Source organism: Leishmania martiniquensis, chromosome 9 (assembly GCF_017916325.1).
Source record: "Leishmania martiniquensis isolate LSCM1 chromosome 9, whole genome shotgun sequence".
NCBI classification, from domain to species: domain Eukaryota; phylum Euglenozoa; class Kinetoplastea; order Trypanosomatida; family Trypanosomatidae; genus Leishmania; species Leishmania martiniquensis.
The window spans coordinates 59811-76573 of NC_090144.1; the positions used below are offsets into that span (position 1 = coordinate 59811).

The 16763-nt window shown below is 62.8% G+C and overlaps 3 protein-coding genes across 3 annotated transcripts; all 3 read left to right on the forward strand.

The window, feature by feature from the left end:
* Positions 1 to 772: 772 nt before the first annotated feature.
* On the forward strand, positions 773 to 2899 carry LSCM1_07533 (uncharacterized protein; the record flags this gene model as incomplete). Its single annotated transcript, XM_067324900.1, has 1 exon — positions 773 to 2899. One exon carries the CDS (start codon positions 773 to 775, stop codon positions 2897 to 2899), a length of 2127 nt encoding a protein of 708 aa, XP_067180745.1.
* A 906-nt stretch (positions 2900 to 3805) lies between these two features.
* On the forward strand, positions 3806 to 6940 carry LSCM1_07534 (uncharacterized protein; the record flags this gene model as incomplete). Its single annotated transcript, XM_067324901.1, has 1 exon — positions 3806 to 6940. The coding sequence occupies one exon, from the start codon at positions 3806 to 3808 to the stop codon at positions 6938 to 6940; it is 3135 nt and encodes a 1044-aa protein (XP_067180746.1).
* Positions 6941 to 8738: 1798 nt separating this feature from the next.
* Positions 8739 to 10310, forward strand: LSCM1_07535 (uncharacterized protein; the record flags this gene model as incomplete). Its single annotated transcript, XM_067324902.1, has 1 exon — positions 8739 to 10310. One exon carries the CDS (start codon positions 8739 to 8741, stop codon positions 10308 to 10310), a length of 1572 nt encoding a protein of 523 aa, XP_067180747.1.
* Between the last annotated feature and the right edge of the window lie 6453 nt (positions 10311 to 16763).

A 16763-nucleotide genomic window follows, 5' to 3' on the forward strand; every position in this document is an offset into this window, starting at 1 on the left:
AGTAAAGGAATGCCTCCTTCGCCCCACGCATCCATCTAGCTATTTATGTGTGTATGTGTGTATGTGCGAATCTCGTAATAGGTGCCATTACACAGCTCATTGTTCTTGTAAGTGAAGAGAAGGCAGCAAACGCAGCCGCTACTGCAGGGACCACGATGGCGCCACGGCACCCCTGTGAAACAGCGAACCGTAGGGAGAGGCGGGAAGGGGGTGCACAAGAGAAAACGGGAGGAGAATGAGCACCGTCTGTGCATGGGAAGGGGGAGGGGCGCCATACCCACAGAGGTGCCGCCGTCTTCTCTCAGCACCTTCCTCTGCTACTCCTCTTGGACCTTTGTTCTCTACCATCGCTGCACACCACATCCATCAAGCCCCACTACTCACCAGCCCTTGCCTCTGCCTGTCTCGGACGAGCTTGCGAGCACACGTACCATAATCTCTTCCTTTTCCGTCACCTCCCTCCGCCCACCATTGGCCGTCCTTCTCCGACCCGACTGCGCGCGAATACATTTACGGCGTCCTGTTTTGTTTTGCCGCTCTTCGTGCTCTTCCGCGCATGTGCATATACATGTAGACGTGTATGTGTGTGTGTGTTGGGGTCAGGGGCCGCAGACTCAGCAGCCGTGGCATCGAGCCAGAGCGTGTACCTGTGTGCCTGTCACACACGCACACAGCAATCCTGCGCGCACTAACGACGAGGTGCCGCTGATAGCCGTTGTCGTGGAGCTCGTAGCCCTACTCTCCCAGGAGGCTTCCCGCAGTCGAAGCTGTAATGGCGGCGTTGCAGCAACGTGAGGGGAGCCAGGATGTCACAGAGGTCGTTGAGTATCTCCAGCTGGCGGGGCGGCGCTACCGCGAGCATCTGGAGCTCCTCCGCCAGGAGCAGGCGGTGCGAGATGCCCAGCATGCGCCGTTCAAGCCCCACGTATCGTTGTACGCCGAACGGGTAGGCAAGACTTCTTTGGCGCGGCAGTCATCGTCGATCGGCGCGCGTCTGCATGAGCTTCATCAGCGGAAGCTCGCACTCCTGGAAAAAGAGGCGCAAGAGGAAGCAAAGAGGCGCGCGACGGCGGAGGCGAAGGATTGCTCTTTCTCTCCCACCGTCACGACACGTGCAGCGCGGTCTCGACGCAGCGGGGGCGACGTGACAGCATCTCTTCTAAGATGGGGCGAGCAGCGTCGCGCCCGCCAAGCCCGGGCACAGGCGGAGGCGATTCGCCACGAGCTGAGAGCGGTGCCGGCCGCGCCGTGCATCACGGCGTACGCAAACGAGAAGGCGCGGGCGGAACGTGGAAGCGCTCCAGTGGAGGTGTCCTTGACGGCCGAGGCCAAGGCACGCCTACAGCGCCGCCACGCTGCCTTCGAGAAGGCTTATCCCGTCTCCTCCTTCAGCGGCGTCGCCGCCTCGGCGAGGTGCTTCTCCCCGTCCATCTCAGCCTACGCCTCGCGTATCGAATTTGAGGAGGATGTCGTGAGTCGCCTATACGAGCGCCACAACGACCGCAGCAACGCGGCGGCGCGTCACTCCCTTTACGACGAGGAGGTCGAACTCCTCTGCACCTTCCAGCCCAAGCTTTCCGCGAAGTCGGCGGAGCTGTCACGGCAGTATTACGAGGAGGAGGCAGGCATAAAGCCGTACGAGCGACTCTTCCGCAACACTCACCACATGTCTAAGTATCGCAAGCCGGCGCAGCCGAACGTTCCTACCGGACATCCAGAGATTAACGATGCCTCACGGCGCATAGTGGAAGAGCGGCGTCGGCAATTAGCGCTGGATGGGCATTCGGGAGCGCTGACGAACAGCCCAGGTAGCTGCCTGTATCCTGGCGCCCCTAGTGCCAGCGCTGAGCCCCAACGGAAAACGTTCAAGAAGAAGGTCGTCACGGCGCGCGATGCCGAGGAGCAGGTAACGTTGACCTTCACTCCTTCTGTGAGTCCTGCATCGGATGCGCTGTGGCGCCAGCGGATATCGGCCTTGAGGTCCAGCGGTGTGGCCCGCAACACCGAGGAGGCGCGGCGGTTACTGTGGCGCAAGGCGGAAAGGCGAAAGGAAGAGGAGGCGCTCAAGCTGCTGGATCAGCGGCGGCGGCAAGAGGCTGCCGAGTGCACCTTCCGTCCCAAAGCTGGACGGCCACCGCAGAGTAGCACCGGGTACATGGCGATGCCTATCGAAGCACGAACAGCGATGTGGGCGCAGCAGCGCGACCGCCGCCTTGCCGACCTGCGCGCCGAACTCAACGAGACGGCTGCCGAGGAATGCTCCTTCCAGCCGCACGTCGATCCCGTCTTTCCGCTGCCCCGCGGTGACGCCAAACCGGCGTGGGGTGTGGAGGCATTTCTGGAGCGGCAGGCAGAGGCGCGGCGGCAGCGGGAAGAAGCGAAGCAGTGGTGGCGGCCGAAGTACGCACGCGCACCGGCTGCGAGCACCTCGTGTGCATCTCGTCGGAGCTCGCCGCGCAGCCGCGGCGCAAGTCAGCCGTTGAAGCAAAGGACGGCGAGTGCGTCGCGCTGGAGCAGCGCCACTAGTACCACCTCTGAGGCGAAGGGCAATGTAGGAGGGGATGAAGTGTTTGAGCTGCACTGGGCCCGCCCGCCAGCGAGCACCCCTTTAACCGCGTCTTCGTTCTCACGATTGTCGCAGCAGGACGTGCCATCAGCCGGGTCATCACCCCCCTACGTAGTGCAGGAGCCGCCTAACCTTCTCTCCTCTTACCGAAGTGACATGCCACATAGAGGACCGTATCAGTGGCGCTCCTGGACAGCCGCGGGCACCTCAGAGACCGCTGCTGGTCAGGGTGGCGATCGAGCCTCCACTTCCCCCTCGTGGCGTAAGCCACTCCGCTACCGTCCCGTTCCCGCGACTGCGACACTGCCGCGTGCCTGGTCATCTGCGTTGTAAGGTCTGAACCCACGGCTCACTACATCATATATATATTTATGGAAGGTCGGACTTGAGGGGGAGAGGAACGCGTAGGTACGGGTATCACTGCAACTCCACATCATCCAGCCGCCTCTGCACGTCTCCCTCCCCGCCTCTGCTGCTGCTGGCCGGCTGGTATTTCATTGGGCATCCCCCTCTACCGTCCTGCTAGTCCCTCTCTGTGTGCAGTATTTCGCGAGATGAAGTTTGATGGGGCTCTTAGAGAGTATACACAGAGTCCCGACGGCGCGAGAACGAAAGAACGGCGATTGGGAAGGACAGCACCGCACAGATGCTTGCCTGTGTGTGTGTGCGCGCCCGCTGTCCCCCTCGCCTCTCACTCCGTCCCTAAGAGAAATGCGCGCACACAAACTAAGCGACCGAAGGAGTCTAAAAGAAGCGCATATAGCGAGGACAGCGCTCTCATGAAGTGAAGAGCGCAGTATCAACGGCCATCCGTAGAGGCACGCTCGGATACGCACACACGCCCAAAGATATATATATATATATATGTTTGGGCGTGTAGCGTCTAGGAGCGAGCTCCGTTTCCCCTCTGCCTTCTCCCCTCCCCTCCCCTCACACACGCACACCTTTTCTCCTCCTTATCTCTGCTGTTTTCCCTTTTACTTCATCTTTGCCCCCTCCTCTTTCCTTCCGCCCTATCCCCCCGACACGAAACAAAAAACTTCGCAGTGAAGGATTCGGTGTGGGGATTGCATATATTCAGTGGTGATTTGTAGCGCACAGATCAACAGACGTCTGAGCAAGCAGGCGCCCGTCGACACATTGGCGCGAGGCAGCATACGTAGAGGACAGACAGAGAGGATCCCAGCGCTTAACGCTTGCCTCACAACCCCCACCGCGCCCCCGCTGGCACGACGAAGGATGGCAGAGCGCATTACCGTAGCCGTGCGGGTGCGTCCGTTTCTGCCGCACGAGGAGAAGACCAGCTGTGTTACGGTGTCGAATACCCAAATCACCGTTGGCACTGGACGTCCATTCGCCTTCGACCGTGTCTTCAGCGAGACGGCCTCGTCTGATGACGTCTACGTCGCATTAGGGCAGCCGCTGGCGGACTCCTTTCTGAGCGGCTTTCATGCATCGACCATTGCGTATGGGCAGACGGGTGCTGGCAAGACCTTCACCATGGCAGCGCTGCTTAGCGACACCGTGCAGGAGATCTTTTGTCGCCTCGCTGAGGATGCAGATCTAGCGCAGGGCAACGGGTATGGCACTGCCCCCCTCACCAGCTCCAGCGCTACAGCTAACCCGAACACGATGTTCTCCATGACAGTCAGCGTCCTGGAGGTGTACAATGAGTCCATCGGCGACCTGCTTGCCTCGCAGGCGTTGCCGTCTGCGAGGCCGCCGGCGATGGCGCTGGGCGGTACTGTCTCGCAAGCTGTAGGTGCTCCTGCACCACGAAGGCACTCTACGCAGGGTTGCAGCGTACGTCAAGAGCAGAGGCCATTCCAGCGACGCGCGTCTGCGCCGGCTAGCTCGTACCCGAGCAACTCCCTCGCCCTCCGCGAGGACCCGCATGGGGGCGTCTACGCTGTGGGCCTCACCGAGGCGCAGGTGTTCAGCGACGCCGAGTTGCTCACGCTGATCGACAGCGCCATCGGTAATCGAAAGACGGCCTCGACGCTGATCAATGCGACAAGTTCGCGATCGCACTGCATCGTGACGCTAACACTGCAGCGACGCGGTGTGTGCTCGCGTTGTTGTTTTGTGGACTTGGCCGGGAGCGAACGCCTGAAGAAGTCTCTCGGGCTCGCAAGCCCGTGCGATCGGCACGGAAACTCAGTCGCTTCGTTTGATGCGAGTCTTCTGCCCAGTAGCGCTGTTGCCGCGCGCATGCGGGAAGGCATCAACATCAACACTGGGCTGCTGGCCCTTGGCAACGTAATCGTAGCGCTCTGTGAGAAGAAGGCCCACGTGCCGTACCGCTCTTCCAAGCTGACGCGCCTGCTGCAGCCGATGTTGGGTGGAGGCGCACGCACGGCAATGATCGCATGCATCTCTCAGCACGCCTCGTCACTGGAGGAGACGCTGAACACGCTCAAGTACGCATACCGGGCGAAGCGCATCCAAATCGATCCGCACTTGGCGGTCATGGCGGTGACTACCTCAGTGGATGCTCAGCGGACCATTGCGCTGCTACGGGAGCAGCTAGAGGACGCCCAGCACCGCTTAGGTAGCGCTGCCGCCGCCAGTGGCGCATGCCCGCGATGCGCCGCCGGAGCACCTGAGAGGGCAGCCATGCCTTCCCCTTCGGCGGAGCTCGTGCGGGAGGTGGAGCGCCTACGTAATCTCCTACTGCAGGAGCGCCACGTGACACAGCGGCTTGAGAACGACGTGTTCAATGCCGAGTACACTGCCATGATCGAAGTGGAGAAGCGCAAGGCGCTGGAGGTGCGAATAGCGAAGCTGGAAGCAGCGAGTGCTGTGGTCCTGGAAAGGGGCGGGTCCACCGAGAGCACGGCGGGCGGTGACATGGGGGACGTGCCCGGTACTTCACTCAGCCCCCGCACTCGCCTCACGATGAACATGGCACGTCTTCAGCAGCTGGAGGACGAGCGAGAGGCGCTGGCAGCAATGCGGTCTCAAAAGGTGCGCGACACGGTTCGACTTGAGGCTGCCCTTGGGTGTGATGGCGTCTGCAGTGACGGCGACCTCGCTGCTGCCTCAACTGATGGTATGAGCGACCCCGTCTTGCAGCAGCTCACGGACGAAATCGTTGCGAAGGAAGACCAAATCCCTCGGCTACATGAGGAGAACAGCGACGCTTCCGCCCAGCTCGCGCAATACGAGATGGGGTTACAGCGCACCCTTCGTAGCCAGGCGCACTTGCGCGCAGAGCTGCGCAAGGCGGAGGCCCATCTGGAGAAGTCCGAGATGGCGCGTGAGCAGCGAGAACAGGAAAAAGAAAAGTTGCTCGCGACCTACGAAGAGCGCCTCCGCCGCGCTGAAGAAAAGGTTTCGGACTACCGCCGCCGCGTCAAAGAGGCGACGCAGCGGATGCGTGAGCACCAGGCAGATCTTGACAAGACCCGCCAGCTGCGAGAGAAGGTGGTGGAGCTGCGCGAGGAGGTGTCCCGGCAGCGGCTGCGTGTGCGTGCGACTCAGAAGGCGTCGTGGCAGCTCAACGCTGCCCATCAGCAGGAGGTTGCGCAGTTGCAGAAGCAGCTGCAACTGACCACTGCACAGATGACGCTGCTGCATCAGCGCATGGAGCGCAAAGATGCCGCAATTGCGAAGGCGCGCAAGCAGCTGGCGGAGCAGCAGGAGCAGCTGATGCATCCCCAGCAGCGGATGCCTTCTCCTGCGTGTCTTCACCATCAGCCACCGGAGAAGATGCCGTCTCCCATGCCGTCCTCTTCCTCCGCCAAAGCCAGTCCACCATCGTCTGCCGTCGCCAACACCTCTCTGCGCATCCTCGGCATTCGAGAGGACTGTCACGCTACACCACCCTCGATACAGTGTGTAGACGAGCTCAGCGGTAGCATGGGCGGTGCCCTGACGAGCTCGCACGATGGCGACGTGACACAGGCGACGATCAACCGGGAGCTGCAAGACTTGGAGCGGATGGAGAAGGAGCTGACAGAGCTGCTCGAGTACCGCCGCGTCCTGCTGGCCGCTCGAGCCACTGATGCTCCCAAGTGGCACCGTGCAAAGGAAGGCTCTACGTGTCGGCTCGCGCAGGTCCAAGCGGAGCTGCAAGCCACCGAGCCGGGCCAGCCTGAGCACGCCAGCCTCCTCACAGAGAAGCGCGACGTTGAGGAGAAGCTCCAACAGCTTCGAATGTTTCACCATATGTTTGCCGATGCCGATCAGCAACTGGCGGAGTTCGATAACAGAATCGAAAACCTGAACGAGGCGCGCAGGTTCCACACGCAGCATGTTCGCCAACTGCAGCGCGGGACGGCAAGGCCGCCTGCGGTAGTTGCGGAAAAGGCTGCGGAGGAAGCGAAAGAGGAGTCGCCGGCGCATGACATCCACGCGGGGCGTGCCGGCTAAGGTGCTGCCGGCACGCCACCCGCTTCCGCAACGGTGGCGCTATGTGAAGAAGACAGGGAGCTATGCAGGCCTAGGCGGCGGGGCTGGGGAGGGGAGGCCACGCGTCTCGCTGGGGATACCCGTTTGTTGTCTGCACAAGCGCTACCTACGTAGAGTTCGTGCCTCTGGACGTGCGTTCCGTGGGGCGCGGCTGTTCGGGATGCCGGTGCAGAGAGTGCAATGTGTACCTCGAGAGCTGCGCACGGCATGCTCCGCCTGCACTTGGGTGTCTGTGGTGGAAGTGCGTCGCTCGTGCTCGCGTAGGGATAAACGCTCGAGCACACGCATCCTTCAATGCAGTGCGCACATCGGTATCGCTGGTCTCGACATGTATTCTTACCAACCTGTCTGTCTCTCTGTCTGTCTGTGTGTGTACAGATGTGGCCACATGCCCCCGCGGCCGCATTCCATTCCGTTCATGTTTGTTTGCCTCTCATTTTTTTCCTCTCAATTTATCTGTCACTTCTCCATGCGGAGCTCTGACGCGCTTAGCGAGACGCGGTCGCAGAGACTGAGGGGCGGCCGGAGGAAGGAGGGCTGTAGAAAGGGAGATGGGGAGAGCGGATGCGGGTAAACTCACGTGCGCGTGTGTAGTTCTGTGTTCGTTGGGGTATTGGTACTGAGAGGACACGCCGGGCCGGAGGAGAAAGAAGGACTGACTCACTCGTACTCAGCGCATGGTGGTATGTGTTGTTAATCACGACTCCGAGTCGCGTTTGCGACGGGTGGGCCGATGTGTACCACTACGAGCAGACAGCTGTGCACGGCTGTGTGAATGAGCCGGTTCGCAGACCACTCGTGCTGCCTCGTTGCGATTAGCTCCGGTGACGCACACACACACACACACCTCCTCTCCCAGCCTTCTCCTACGGAACTGATACGATATGCGGTGGAGGACCGGCAGGAACAAAAGAGCGGAAGAGGTAAAGGCGCGGCAGTCACGCCCTATACTGGCGCTTTCGCTGTTCACGGAGACAGTCTTGCACGCCTGCGTTTGTGTGTAGGGGTCTGCCGCATCGCCTCTGGTCCCTTCTCCCTCCCCCCTGCTGCATTCTTTGCTCTCTTCCTTGCGTGTGCTATTCAGTTTCACTTGTACAGTCAGCGCTTTAGCTTTTTTTTCCAGTCCGAGTGCCTCTCGGCAATGCAGCCGACGAAATGTTTCCACCAACAACCAAGAGAGACAGTTGCTCGTCTTCGTGTGGAAAGGGATGCGAGAAAGGCACTGTGCGCGCGACTCGCTTACCCTTCTCCGCTACAGATACCTTCCCCCCGCTCGTTCCGCAGAGGTGAAGAGCCGGAGCGGATGGAGAGGGCACCCTCTTCACGCAACACTCGAGACGTGCTTCTGGAAGGGTTTCAAAGTGGCGGACAAATCTCACCACAGGTGCCGCTTCGCCTCCTTTCGAACCCTCGATGTTTTTGGGGTGCTGTGAGTAGAAGGACGGATGGTGTCTGTGCGGGCTTGTCCAACGCCCTCGTATCCCTCCCCGCCCCCCCCCTCCTCCTCCTCCTCCGCCTCTCTCTCTGGCCCTTTGGTCGCTCTCTTACACACACACACACCTTCGCTGGCAACGCCCCTTCCTCTTTCCCCACCTTGCGTATCTTTGCGTACGGCTGAGCATGTACTCACGTATGCGCATACCGCTGCCCCCCTCCCCCCCCCACACACACACCGCGTCTCCCCATACGCGCATATAGTTGACGTTAGCCACTCTTCCTGGCTGCCTGCCGCCCTTTCCCGCACCGCACGCACTTGGTGATGTCAGATCGTGCTTCCCCAGGTCCCTCGTGCGAAGGCACAGCGGTGCAGCACTCTTTTGCGGATGAAGTGGCTGCTGAGGCCGACCTGTTCGACCTCGCCGCCCCACCCCTGCAGCAGCCACTGGTAGCGCGCCTGGTGCCGGTTTACCCCGGACTTCCTACGCTTGACCTCCATCAAGATAGCGGATGTGTTGTAGTCGGCCGCGGGAAAGACATCTCCGAGGTGTACCGCATCAACGCCAGCGACAAGCTTTCGGCGCGGCATTGCGAACTGTTTGTGAATCCGGTGACGCTGCGTGTGGAGCTGCGCGATACCTCGACGAACGGAACCTTCCGCAATGGCACTCGAGTGGTGAAGGGGGAGCGGGTGGCACTGCAGAATGGTGACCTGGTCGCACTGACGCGGCCCGTCGACGTTGTCGCTGATGAGCAGGCGTCAGGTAGTGCTATGGTAGACATGGCTGCGAACGGTCGCGTCGGCTACATGTTTCAGCGGCTGAAGCAGGAGACCACGCGAGCCTCCGTGAAGGCGTCACTGAGTTGCTCCATCTGTGAAGCCGTTTTTCACCGGCCGTGCTCCGTTCGGCCCTGCATGCACGTCTTCTGTGCGGGGTGTATAAGCCGTTGGATGGCGCAGGGAGAGGAACACACATGCCCCCAGTGCCACAAGAGCATTACTGACGTTCGTCCGACCCATCATCTGCAGAGCTCTGCAGAGAACTTCCTGCTCGCAGACCCGAGCAGTCGCCGCCCAGCGGAGGAGCTCGCCCAGCTGGACGCTGCCGACAAGATCCCCCCGTCAGGCATGACGATTGGGAAGCGCAGTCGCAGCAGCGATAGTGAAAACAAGGATGAGAGCGAGCACGAGCCCCACAGCGGCAGGGATTGTGACGCTGCCTTTACTGCGCGCCACTCGGCACTGACCTTTGGCTACGTCATGCCCCTTGCTGGCCCTCGATGCGCCGAGTGCGACATGCCGAGCCGCATCGACGGTTTTCAGTGCCCAGTCCGTGGCCCTCATCTTCGATGCTCAGCATGTAGCTCCTGCTTCCCCGAGCGCCCGCTGTGTGGACGACCGCAGCGCTGCCACGTTTGCAGCTTAGCGTTTTGTGACCTCTACAAGGACGGCGGCTGCGCACGCAGCCATGTGACGTCGTTTAAGCCCTTCAAAGAGCACCAGCCCCCGAGTGAGCTGCCGCCGCAGACTTTTAACGGGAACACAATCGAGCAGGACATTCTCTGCAGCTACCTCGCCTCGCACCGCATTCTTCTGCAGGACGTGTGGTCGGCGGCACTGGCCAAGCTGGAGAGCGGGGAATGGGCTCCTGACATGGTGCTTATCAACGGCGCCCTTCGGGCAGACTCGCCCGTGTGCCAGCGGTGCGTAGCAGTGGTTCTTGCGGGGCTACTCTTCCACTACCGCCGTCAAATCGCACCCGAGGAGCTGCCGGAGTCCGTGACGCAGCGGCCGAAGTGCTTTTATGGGAAAGAGTGCCGCACACAGTTCCGCCAGCAGCAGCACGCCCATCAGTTCAACCACATTTGCTACGAAGAGAAGCGCAAGGAGTAGTGGACGAGCTCTGTGAGGGGAGGGGGAGGAGAGTCGCACAGCTCTCGCCTTCGTCCCTACCTGTGCCTGCCGCAGCATGCGGTGTCCGTGGATACACGATGAGAGCCCCACAGCGCCTCTCTCTTCCTTCGTGTGCCTTCTCAAGTGCCGCTGTCCTCCCAGACGTCACCGATTAGCGAACCGAGAGAGAGAGACCCACCGGCCCGGACCCCCACCGCCTCCCCTCAGCGGCACTGCTTTAAGATCGCCCCTCATCCGATGAGGTAAACGAAGAGCGAAGTAACGCTCCAAAGCACAGAGCTGTACATCTATCATTCCGCCACCCCACAGCGTCGCCTCTGCTCCTGTCGCGCTTACGAAGGCACCACAGCAGCTGCCGCCCACTCCCACCGTCCCTTTCGTTGTCCTACAACAGCTTACGGTGGTGATGCCATGTCAGAGATGTGACCCTCCCCCCAACACTTTCATGCGTGCACTTCGCGTATCCGCCGGTCATGGTCGCCACATCGACACCGAATTGCGTCCCACCGCCTCCCCTCCTCCTCCTTCCTGTTTCGCTTCGCCTTCGCCTTACCTACCGAACACTTCCCGGCACGATACCACACCGTGGACCCTCTCCACGACAACACTCATTCGGCCCTGCTTGCCATCACCGCGTGAACCCCGCTACGCTCCCCTTCACTTCGCATTACCTTCCTCGGTCTGTGTGTCACTTCATGCGCGCGCGCGCCGTGGTGTGCCCTCGGCAAACGTCCACCGCTTCACTCCCTGGGCGCGCCCAGACCGCAGCGCACCCGCAGCACGTTTTTTTACTAACTGCTCGCTCTCTCCTCGGCATCCCCTGCGCCCGCGCCTGTTTTCTCTCCCCAAGCCACCATCACCATGCCTGCCTACCTGTCAGCGACGCCGCTGGAGGCCCGCGTCGCGAGGTGCGCGAGCCTGCGCGCTGCGAACGCTGTGCCTGTTGTGGTGGAGGAGGCGCAGACGCGCGGCGGCAAGGCGCACTTCAGCGCGGTGGCGCGCGAGACGACGGTTGCGCAGCTTGTGGCCGCGGTGCGCGGCTTCCGCGGCGTGGACGCGAAGAAGCCGGTGACGCTGACGGTTGCCGGCTGCAGCGTGTCGCCGTTGGCGACGCTCGGCGAGCTGCACGACGCGTGCAAGCAGGCGGACGACGGCATGCTGTACGTCGCCTACACCGCGGAGCGCTCCATGGGCGCTGCAGTGTGTACGCCCCTCGCCTCATGCTCGTGGAACTAGAGGCGGCAACACGACAGCGCAGCGTGGCAGCTCGCCACGCGAACGTGCGCCTCCGTGGCTTTGTGTGCTGTCCCACCGCTTCCTGGCCGCACCGCATCCCTCTTCGAGGTGGGCCAGTGCACCCGCCTCGCCCACCTGCACTTAGCTCGCCGCGCGTGCATGTCTGTGCGCGCGAAGACTTCTCTTCTGCCTTTTTGCCATCTCATCGATTGCACCCCTCGTGTTCTTTGTGCTGCTTGGCGGCGGGCGCGTCTGACCGGTGTCCGTGACCCCCTTTCTCCGGCTTGTGATGGACTGCGCCTCACCGCCTGCGCACAGGCCTTGCCTCCCTCTCCTCTCCATGTGCATGTGCTTGCTTGCCCTTTTCGGCCTCCCATCTTGCCCTTGAACGATGTCTTGCATGTGCAGAGTGCTGTGGCGGGCCGAACTGCGCGCCCCTTCTCTCTCTTGTTTGCCTTCTCCGGCTTCATGTGTACACATTCATTTGGAAGCGGCCATTGCCGACGTGCTGTTAGCGGCCCGCGTACGCGGCGGCTGTGCGCACGCCACTGGAGTGTGCAGCCTATTTGAGTCTTGGCGGCATCACTCGCCACGCCACGCGCGCCTTCTCCTCTCTCCACTGTGGTCATTCGCCAGGAATCTTTGCAAAGCGCTGCACCGGCAATACCGCCCCGGCACGTGAGGCGCGTGCGAGGAGCATGGCGCGCCGCTGCTTCTCTACTCACGCATTGGGGCACGGCGCGATGCGCTTCTCGGCGCCTTGCCCCACTTGTTACGCCCCTTCCCTACAAGGCATGCCGCACCCTCTCCCCGTCCCTCTGCCGCTTCCTCTCAACTCCCCGCTACGCTCCCTTCACTTCGCATTACCTTCCTCGGTCTGTGTGTCACTTCATGCGCGCGCGCGCCGTGGTGTGCCCTCGGCAAACGTCCACCGCTTCACTCCCTGGGCGCGCCCAGACCGCAGCGCACCCGCAGCACGTTTTTTTACTAACTGCTCGCTCTCTCCTCGGCATCCCCTGCGCCCGCGCCTGTTTTCTCTCCCCAAGCCACCATCACCATGCCTGCCTACCTGTCAGCGACGCCGCTGGAGGCCCGCGTCGCGAGGTGCGCGAGCCTGCGCGCTGCGAACGCTGTGCCTGTTGTGGTGGAGGAGGCGCAGACGCGCGGCGGCAAGGCGCACTTCAGCGCGGTGGCGCGCGAGACGACGGTTGCGCAGCTTGTGGCCGCGGTGCGCGGCTTCCGCGGCGTGGACGCGAAGAAGCCGGTGACGCTGACGGTTGCCGGCTGCAGCGTGTCGCCGTTGGCGACGCTCGGCGAGCTGCACGACGCGTGCAAGCAGGCGGACGACGGCATGCTGTACGTCGCCTACACCGCGGAGCGCTCCATGGGCGCTGCAGTGTGTACGCCCCTCGCCTCATGCTCGTGGAACTAGAGGCGGCAACACGACAGCGCAGCGTGGCAGCTCGCCACGCGAACGTGCGCCTCCGTGGCTTTGTGTGCTGTCCCACCGCTTCCTGGCCGCACCGCATCCCTCTTCGAGGTGGGCCAGTGCACCCGCCTCGCCCACCTGCACTTAGCTCGCCGCGCGTGCATGTCTGTGCGCGCGAAGACTTCTCTTCTGCCTTTTTTGCCATCTCATCGATTGCACCCCTCGTGTTCTTTGTGCTGCTTGGCGGCGGGCGCGTCTGACCGGTGTCCGTGACCCCCCTTTCTCCGGCTTGTGATGGACTGCGCCTCACCGCCTGCGCACAGGCCTTGCCTCCCCTCTCCTCTCCATGTGCATGTGCTTGCTTGCCCTTTTCGGCCTCCCATCTTGCCCTTGAACGATGTCTTGCATGTGCAGAGTGCTGTGGCGGGCCGAACTGCGCGCCCCTTCTCTCTCTTGTTTGCCTTCTCCGGCTTCATGTGTACACATTCATTTGGAAGCGGCCATTGCCGACGTGCTGTTAGCGGCCCGCGTACGCGGCGGCTGTGCGCACGCCACTGGAGTGTGCAGCCTATTTGAGTCTTGGCGGCATCACTCGCCACGCCACGCGCGCCTTCTCCTCTCTCCACTGTGGTCATTCGCCAGGAATCTTTGCAAAGCGCTGCACCGGCAATACCGCCCCGGCACGTGAGGCGCGTGCGAGGAGCATGGCGCGCCGCTGCTTCTCTACTCACGCATTGGGGCACGGCGCGATGCGCTTCTCGGCGCCTTGCCCCACTTGTTACGCCCCTTCCCTACAAGGCATGCCGCACCCCTCTCCCCCGTCCCTCTGCCGCTTCCTCTCAACTCCCCGCTACGCTCCCCTTCACTTCGCATTACCTTCCTCGGTCTGTGTGTCACTTCATGCGCGCGCGCGCGTGGTGTGCCCTCGGCAAACGTCCACCGCTTCACTCCTGGGCGCGCCCAGACCGCAGCGCACCCGCAGCACGTTTTTACTAACTGCTCGCTCTCTCCTCGGCATCCCCTGCGCCCGCGCCTGTTTTCTCTCCCAAGCCACCATCACCATGCCTGCCTACCTGTCAGCGACGCCGCTGGAGGCCCGCGTCGCGAGGTGCGCGAGCCTGCGCGCTGCGAACGCTGTGCCTGTTGTGGTGGAGGAGGCGCAGACGCGCGGCGGCAAGGCGCACTTCAGCGCGGTGGCGCGCGAGACGACGGTTGCGCAGCTTGTGGCCGCGGTGCGCGGCTTCCGCGGCGTGGACGCGAAGAAGCCGGTGACGCTGACGGTTGCCGGCTGCAGCGTGTCGCCGTTGGCGACGCTCGGCGAGCTGCACGACGCGTGCAAGCAGGCGGACGACGGCATGCTGTACGTCGCCTACACCGCGGAGCGCTCCATGGGCGCTGCAGTGTGTACGCCCCTCGCCTCATGCTCGTGGAACTAGAGGCGGCAACACGACAGCGCAGCGTGGCAGCTCGCCACGCGAACGTGCGCCTCCGTGGCTTTGTGTGCTGTCCCACCGCTTCCTGGCCGCACCGCATCCCTCTTCGAGGTGGGCCAGTGCACCCGCCTCGCCCACCTGCACTTAGCTCGCCGCGCGTGCATGTCTGTGCGCGCGAAGACTTCTCTTCTGCCTTTTTTGCCATCTCATCGATTGCACCCCTCGTGTTCTTTGTGCTGCTTGGCGGCGGGCGCGTCTGACCGGTGTCCGTGACCCCCCTTTCTCCGGCTTGTGATGGACTGCGCCTCACCGCCTGCGCACAGGCCTTGCCTCCCCTCTCCTCTCCATGTGCATGTGCTTGCTTGCCCTTTTCGGCCTCCCATCTTGCCCTTGAACGATGTCTTGCATGTGCAGAGTGCTGTGGCGGGCCGAACTGCGCGCCCCCCTTCTCTCTCTTGTTTGCCTTCTCCGGCTTCATGTGTACACATTCATTTGGAAGCGGCCATTGCCGACGTGCTGTTAGCGGCCCGCGTACGCGGCGGCTGTGCGCACGCCACTGGAGTGTGCAGCCTATTTGAGTCTTGGCGGCATCACTCGCCACGCCACGCGCGCCTTCTCCTCTCTCCACTGTGGTCATTCGCCAGGAATCTTTGCAAAGCGCTGCACCGGCAATACCGCCCCGGCACGTGAGGCGCGTGCGAGGAGCATGGCGCGCCGCTGCTTCTCTACTCACGCATTGGGGCACGGCGCGATGCGCTTCTCGGCGCCTTGCCCCACTTGTTACGCCCCTTCCCTACAAGGCATGCCGCACCCCTCTCCCCCGTCCCTCTGCCGCTTCCTCTCAACTCCCCGCTACGCTCCCCTTCACTTCGCATTACCTTCCTCGGTCTGTGTGTCACTTCATGCGCGCGCGCGCCGTGGTGTGCCCTCGGCAAACGTCCACCGCTTCACTCCCTGGGCGCGCCCAGACCGCAGCGCACCCGCAGCACGTTTTTTTACTAACTGCTCGCTCTCTCCTCGGCATCCCCTGCGCCCGCGCCTGTTTTCTCTCCCCAAGCCACCATCACCATGCCTGCCTACCTGTCAGCGACGCCGCTGGAGGCCCGCGTCGCGAGGTGCGCGAGCCTGCGCGCTGCGAACGCTGTGCCTGTTGTGGTGGAGGAGGCGCAGACGCGCGGCGGCAAGGCGCACTTCAGCGCGGTGGCGCGCGAGACGACGGTTGCGCAGCTTGTGGCCGCGGTGCGCGGCTTCCGCGGCGTGGACGCGAAGAAGCCGGTGACGCTGACGGTTGCCGGCTGCAGCGTGTCGCCGTTGGCGACGCTCGGCGAGCTGCACGACGCGTGCAAGCAGGCGGACGACGGCATGCTGTACGTCGCCTACACCGCGGAGCGCTCCATGGGCGCTGCAGTGTGTACGCCCCTCGCCTCATGCTCGTGGAACTAGAGGCGGCAACACGACAGCGCAGCGTGGCAGCTCGCCACGCGAACGTGCGCCTCCGTGGCTTTGTGTGCTGTCCCACCGCTTCCTGGCCGCACCGCATCCCTCTTCGAGGTGGGCCAGTGCACCCGCCTCGCCCACCTGCACTTAGCTCGCCGCGCGTGCATGTCTGTGCGCGCGAAGACTTCTCTTCTGCCTTTTTTGCCATCTCATCGATTGCACCCCTCGTGTTCTTTGTGCTGCTTGGCGGCGGGCGCGTCTGACCGGTGTCCGTGACCCCCCTTTCTCCGGCTTGTGATGGACTGCGCCTCACCGCCTGCGCACAGGCCTTGCCTCCCCTCTCCTCTCCATGTGCATGTGCTTGCTTGCCCTTTTCGGCCTCCCATCTTGCCCTTGAACGATGTCTTGCATGTGCAGAGTGCTGTGGCGGGCCGAACTGCGCGCCCCCCTTCTCTCTCTTGTTTGCCTTCTCCGGCTTCATGTGTACACATTCATTTGGAAGCGGCCATTGCCGACGTGCTGTTAGCGGCCCGCGTACGCGGCGGCTGTGCGCACGCCACTGGAGTGTGCAGCCTATTTGAGTCTTGGCGGCATCACTCGCCACGCCACGCGCGCCTTCTCCTCTCTCCACTGTGGTCATTCGCCAGGAATCTTTGCAAAGCGCTGCACCGGCAATACCGCCCCGGCACGTGAGGCGCGTGCGAGGAGCATGGCGCGCCGCTGCTTCTCTACTCACGCATTGGGGCACGGCGCGATGCGCTTCTCGGCGCCTTGCCCCACTTGTTACGCCCCTTCCCTACAAGGCATGCCGCACCCCTCTCCCCCGTCCCTCTGCCGCTTCCTCTCAACTCCCCGCTACGCTCCCCTTCACTTCGCATTACCTTCCTCGGTCTGTGT